The sequence below is a fragment of the Eublepharis macularius genome, chromosome 18, assembly GCF_028583425.1.
Source record: "Eublepharis macularius isolate TG4126 chromosome 18, MPM_Emac_v1.0, whole genome shotgun sequence".
Classification (NCBI taxonomy): Eukaryota; Metazoa; Chordata; class Lepidosauria; order Squamata; family Eublepharidae; genus Eublepharis; species Eublepharis macularius.
Window position 1 is genome coordinate 39,812,681 of NC_072807.1, and position 6,773 is coordinate 39,819,453.

The 6,773-nt window shown below is 52.6% G+C and overlaps 1 protein-coding gene across 1 annotated transcript in view; it reads right to left on the bottom strand.

Moving 5' to 3' along the window:
- Positions 1 to 6,529, bottom strand: part of TBC1D2B (TBC1 domain family member 2B) — a 28,841-nt gene extending 22,312 nt beyond the window's left edge. The window contains exons 1-2 of the mRNA XM_055002237.1: positions 6,191 to 6,529; positions 1,886 to 2,039 (exon numbers count right to left, since the gene is read on the bottom strand). Coding sequence (XP_054858212.1) covers positions 1,886 to 2,039; positions 6,191 to 6,514 — 478 coding nt within the window. The 5' untranslated portion in view covers positions 6,515 to 6,529. The remainder of the gene's footprint in view (positions 1 to 1,885; positions 2,040 to 6,190) is intronic.
- Positions 6,530 to 6,773: the final 244 nt, after the last annotated feature.

Genomic DNA, 6,773 nt, shown 5'->3' on the forward strand with positions numbered 1-6,773 from the left:
AGGCCACATCCTCATTTTGTACAAATTAAAGGTGCGGTTTGGTTTAGCCTGTTTGCGTTTAATACACGTGGCAGTCAGACCTGCGCCATTTTGAAACAACCTGATCCTTTTGCTGAAACTGTGCTACCAATTAATGCCGCTTCCTCAATATTTGTAGTAATGCAGAAGCAAACCTAATTTTATTATACTACCCCCGCCTTCACACACACAGAATTCTAGGAACCAATCCAAAAGGGAAAAGGCTACATACACAGCATCCATCGTAAAATCCAAGAAGGGGAATGCTCAAAGCATTTTCCAGTTACAATAGTTTGCAGGATGTTGATCATATAAAGGTTCCCATACACAACTGTCTAAAACATTCTGCTATATTTTGCATTCGCAGCCCACCTTTTGTAAACATTAAGAGGAACGCTACCATGGATGCCCTCCTGCCTTGGCTGGATGACCAGCCACGGAGCAGGGAAATGCCTCCTTTAAAACAGCGACACACCACGTCAAACCGGAAGCCCCGTAGGAAGCACAGGGCACAGGGAAGACACTTTCATTTGCTAGGCGTCTTCTTCTTTGAAGCAGATTTACAAAGTTCCAGGGCAAAAAAAAATTAAAATTAAAGGAATACTTGATGATAGGAAAACCCCTAATTCCATCACTTGACGTGAAAAATGGCTAAAAAAGATACTTTTTTAAAAAAGTAAAATGTTGTTAAATGAACTAACAGACTGTGCAGAACGAGCGAAGAAGGGGAGGAGGAGGAGGAGGAGAATCAACCCTGCCATTAAAGTTTCCGTTGATCAAGTGCCTGATGCTGGATAAAGGGCTGGAAAACTTTTCCGAGCCTCAGTGCCAATTCTAAGCCTGCAGGCAGCATTAGAAGCGCGCGCACACTTCCAGTCACACGGATGTGCCACTGTGCCCTCTTCCCTATGTATGTCTTGTTTTAGTTCACTCAGCAGACACGGCCTGGAGGTAATTCGGCAAAACTGCCTGTGTGGTGGAGGGATGCCACACCTCTCTGGTGCCCAAGGGGGGGAAAGGCAATACTTGCTTCAGCACAGTTGTTTTTATTTATACTCAAAACAGTTTACATAATTTTCCTCCCCTCCATTTTGTCCTCACAACAACCCTGTGAGGTTGCCTCGGACGAGAGCATGTGAATGGCCCACGGTCACCCAACTAGCATCTATGGCAGAGCAGGGAACTGAGCTGGGGTTGCCCACATCACAGTCTGTGACTCTAACCACTTCGCCACACTGGCTCTCAAATACCTGCTCCAGAACAGCTGGGGGTGGCAGGCACCTCCAGGAACCAGGGGGTTGGACAAGGGATGGAAAAGGCTGTTGGGCTACATCAGCAGGCTGGCCAATGCTCTGGAAATGCCATTTGATGCCACATCCTGGTTTTTGCCTGGCCATGACGCTGGCATGTAGCCCAATGTCATTTCTGCCCCCCACTTTCTCTCTTGGCAGCGCAAGAGGTGAGGGCAAACGGGAGGAAGATGGCCTGCCCAAAGTGGGCACTTGACATGCCGACAAACAGGCTACTGGGATGGCCCTGCAATTAACACGTGGGCTTACGAGATACACTCTGATCCATGGACACCATTCTCTTTCATCTTCTGTACGTAAGTGTGCTTTTGTACTTCTAACAGCAGAAATGTTTTACTCCACCCTGAGAATCTGGAACAGGATGGAATAACAAACCCATGAAAGAAATAAGCCACGGGAAATTAGTAAGCTATCTCCTAAGCAGCAACCAAGTGCACTTGAGGAAGAAGCGCTAGGCGGACTGCTCTTATGAACTGCCCGGAACAGACACAGTAACGCCATCAGCAATGGGTCACAGGAAACAGGCGCACTGGCCCTCATTCCGCACCATACGGTACCTGCATTGTCTCTGGCAACAAGCCCCTTGGAGAAGTCCCTTGGTGTGGGTGGTGCCTGGCTGTCCCTTTGTGCAGCATCCAGGCTGTTACAGTATTCCCATCTCTTCTGCTGGAGCTCCTGAAGCCAGTAAGTCATGTCCTGGTGTGTCGCCGCCTACAGCAAACAGAAGCAGAAGGGCTGAACATGTTTCAAAAGGGGTACGTCCACAGGTACGCCAGACACACAGGAGTGGGCAAGACACCCCGAGAGGTACCAGGGACCCTGGATGTGTCACCTCCAACCGGGCTGGTTTTCCTTGAGCCATGTTGTTAGAGTGGAAACTCCACAACAACTACCTCTGCGTTTGTTTGCTTTCACTTGCACTACAGATTCACTGCAGGACAAATATCAAGTCTGGCGCTGGGATCTTTGATTAACATTTTTTTTTAAATCCATTTAAGAGAACTTTTCCAGGGTGAAACCACTTTTGAGCAGCTTTCAGAGTATCAAGGAGAGCAATAAAAGCCCAGTTTTAGAATAAATTAGAATACGTTTTAAGCAGCTCGGTATATTTGCCAAATGCCTTGCACAAGTTTTAAAAGGTCCCATAACGCTTTTGGGAAGTTAAAAGAGAAGCAGCTCCCCCACCCCATCTCTCAAGGAAATGAATACCATAAAATCGGAGCTGCCTCAGTGAAGGCCGGTACCTCCACTGCCACAGTCCCACCCTAAAGCACTAAGCAGGCATAAAGAAATGCAAGCTCCTTCATCTCTCAGTCTGGACACCACTACAATGTGGTGCATGAACCACATTGTACCACACAGGGCATGAACAAAGCTGGTGTTTCCACACTGGCAAGATGCTGGTTGTTCCTTTCAGCGCGCCAGACGTTGGCCCATAGCACAACTAGCAAGCATTGCCGGCATTAAAATCACAAGATGGCCTTTAGTACTAGAGCGAATCCTTTCAAGAAAGCTCTCTGGGCAACCCCCAAAAGCAGGTCTTTGGGGACAGATGGAAGAAGAGCACCATAGCCCTCTGGCTGTTGTGGGACCCATGCTTCATGATGTGGCTTACATTTTCCAAGAAATACTGTGGAACTTGAACATCCACATTTAAACGAAGAATATTACACAAGGCGAAGGAAAAGGAAATTTCAAAGGCCAACCACAACAGGAGCAGGAAGTGAATTAGTCTTCTTTTACTCAGCAAAGGCAGATGACAAAGGTCAGTGTTGCCCAGACAAAGAATCCTTAAAGGCTGGCACAGATACTATGGCATGAGATTTCTTGAGCAAGAGTTCAGCCCGGAAGCAGCAATTTGGAGGACTTCTGCTCGACTCTTAGAACACCGAGCTGTTCGTTAGGGGAGAAAAGATCTCACCAATAGGGAGAAAAGCTCCAGAAGATAAAAAAGGAAGGCAACTGCCAAACAAGCACATTACATCCTACTTGATTAGCAGTCCAACTTTATGCACATTTCCCCAGAACCGCCCTGTTGCATTCAATGGGTTTACTCGAAGCAGGCGTGCTAGGATTAGATGGCAGTAGGATGTAGCGTGAGGCTCCACAACCTTTACCTGGCAGTCCCACAGAACAAGAAACACTACTGTTCCCTAGCTTAGTAGCTGTGGGGCATGTTTTTGGAGAACAATGGAAAAATTCAGACCGTCCCAAGCCAAGAGAATGGTAGGTCAAATACATGATCTAGAACTGCACGTCCATACGAGGAGGAAGGTCAGAAGATAAGTTGAGAGGGCTGGAAATGGTTCAGGACATTTTAGGAGGAACCCTCTCTGAAGCATTTCCCCATCACCCCCAGCTTACACTTCTACAGCCAAATGTATGTATTTTACATGATTTGGCATATATTCAAACTGCGTTTCAAACCAATTAAAACCAGATGTACACACACACACACTTTCTCAGAAGCAGCTTCCACTGATAGATACCAGCTGACACTGCAACTCAAATGGCAGTCCTCAAATACCTGGTTGTTTCTTCACACAATGCTCACTGCACACCTCTTCGCTGCCTACTCTGCCCTGAAAGGTCAATCCCACTTTCTACAGGCAATAAGGACCCCGGCCTTAACAGGGGAGTCCCCCCCCTTTGCTGTTTGAGGGTTCCCACAAACTCCTACTTCAAGTCCAGTCAAAGCTACCTACATCACGGGTCTGTGAAAAGCAAGATGGCAGAAGGGTTTTACATGCTAATATCCCGCCTATGAGCAAGCATCCTTCAAAAGGACTCCGATGTCGAGGCCCCCTTGTCTGAGCACAACACAGCCAGAAGCCACTTGGCACCAGAGCAGCAAATTGCCACCAGCATTGCAAAGCTGCACGTGAGCCGCGGTGCTCCGTCAGAAGCTGAAGATGGGAGGTCCCAAAATAAACAGCAAATCACTGAGCATATTCTTGAACCACTTTTTGCTGCTCCTGAAAGCTTAGGAACAAACTATGAGTGGCTACCTCATGATACATACGCAAATTGTGAATAAGCAGTGAACACAGGAAAATAAAAGCGTGTGAGGCAGAGCAAGGGAAGCCGAAGAGGGACCTGACTTTCTTTAGGTAGCTCCTGTATCAAGTCTTTCCCTACACCACAAATACAACACAGGCCCAAGCGCACACTGGCAGAAAGCCAGGCTAAACACTCTGAAACAAGCTTTTTGAAATCCCTTGGCGCCTCTTCCCCAAACACCCATCAAATCATACAATGCTACCACTGGAAGGTTTGGGTCACACCCGAGTCCCATCCCCAGGTCCTAAACACTCGGTATGCACCAGCTAGCACAAAACAGATGCCTCCCCCTCAACATGCGATTTAGCCACAGCAAAGAGCAAGCTCAGATGTGTAGCGCTGCCTACAAAAGCCCGTGACACAGTAAGTCATTTGCAGACCAGTTCCAAATCCTGCCCCACCCCTCTGGTCCAAGAGGACAGAGGAGTTCAGCCTCCTATGTTCAAATGCCCCACTTTCACTTTTGCACTCTACTGGTAATGCTGTTCAGGCCTTCGACCAAGTATCTGCTAAGCAAAATGCTAGGCGTCACTCAAGGGTTAAAAGAAAGCTAAAGGCCTCCAAGCGCCCAGGCCTCTCCGAAGAAGCTTGCGCACGCAGAGCGACTGCATGAGAAACATCAGCACTGGAGTTACAGGCACAGCCCTGCCCAAAGGCTTCAGCGACAGCAAAGGTAACTGGCTAAGCAGGAATTGCAATGTGCATGTTTGCCACACATCATACCCATAACCCCGTCCATGCAGAACATTTCAGGCACCCCGCACGCCCATCTTGCTCGGCTTACCACTGTGCCTCTTCCACAACTCCCTCTGAAGACATACCAGAGGCAGTTTTTCAGGACCACTGATTAAGGAGACCACCTCTGCAGTGCCCACAGGGACAGAGAGAGAGGATGGTTAGTTCTCCCCTCGTATGGTGTCATACCCCCCTCCCCTTGGCACGCTTGCTCTGGGGCATGCAGCGCAGGGCTTTGCCTGCAGAAGGGCTCCAGTCCAAAAGGCTGGGCCGCAGGTACCTGACACTGCAGGTGTGCCGGACGGAGCAGGGCTGGTGGGTGCCTGGGTGGGATGCCTCAGCACCTGCCGCTTTGATTCCCATGAGGGAAGATGGGCTTTTATCTCAGGCGTAAAAGGACAGGTGGACTCTTTCCTCACACCCTGAAAATCTAGGTGGTGGTCTTAAAGGTGGTCATGGACGGTGCTCCTGGACTCCAGTTTAGCAGGGGGGGGGGAGAGCGTGTGTCCTCAAGTCACACCCAACATATGGTGGCTTGCCAGAAGAGGGGGCTTGCCAGTGCCTTCCTGGGCAGAGTCTTCCTTGGTGGTCTCCCCTCCAAGTAGGGACCTCGCTTAGCTTTTGAAATCTGACAAGATCAGGCAACACCACACCACACCACCTTCCCTCCCACAGAGACACAGATACACAAGTCAGGGCATAAATCAAGATGGGCAGCTGTGTTAGGGTATCTGTAGCAGTAGCGAAGAGCGGGCGTCCACCAGCTCCTACGAGGCTAAGAAAAGGTGTGGCACCGCTCACTTCTTCAGATATGTGTGTCTCACACACGCGCAAGTATCAGTGTGAATACAAACCAAAAAACCCCGGGAGGCCCCGGTTCGAATCCCCGCGCCGCCGTGCCCCCGGGCCTGCCACACCCTCTCTGCCTCGCCCCCCTCGCAGGGCTGTTGTGAGGGCGGAAGAGCGAAGCGGGGCCGCGGCCGGGCAGCCCGCCGTCCCTCCCTCTCCCGGGGCCCTCCGAGGCCTCCCCGCGCAGGCCGCGCTCCCGCCGCTCCCGCCCGGCCCACCTTGAGGACGGTGACGGCGCCGCCGGGGCTGTGGATCTCGAAGGCGGTGGCCGGGCCGGGCTCGGCGGGGCGGGCGCCGGGCTCGGCGGTTCGGCCGTCGGGCGCGTGGAGGCGGAAGGCGGCGCGGGCGATGTCGAGGCGGCCGAGGGGCAGCGCCTCCTGCGGGCCCTTGAAGTAGTAGAGCCCGCAGCCGCCCGCCTCGAAGACGAACCAGCGGCTGCGGAAGCCCCGCAGGGGCCCCTTGCCCGACAGCCGCTGCAGGTAGCCGCACAGCCGCCCCGGCCCCTCGCCCGGCCCCGCCTCGCAGCCGCCCGCCGAAGGCATCAGGGGAGCGGGACGCTCAGGCCCAGCCCAGCCCAGCCCAGGCCCGGCCGCGCCGCTCGCTCGCTCGCTCGCTCGCTGGCTCCGGCGCCGCCTGACGGGACTTGTAGTTCCCCCGCGGCAGGCGAGGGCGGGAAGGAGGCGGCGCGGCGGGCCCGGAGCTCCCCTCACGCCCTCGCGGGGAAGGCCGCTCCGCTCCGCCCCTCGCGGCAGCCCTGTGAGGGAGGCCGGGCGGGGAGGGGCGTTGACTCTGCGGGGAGCC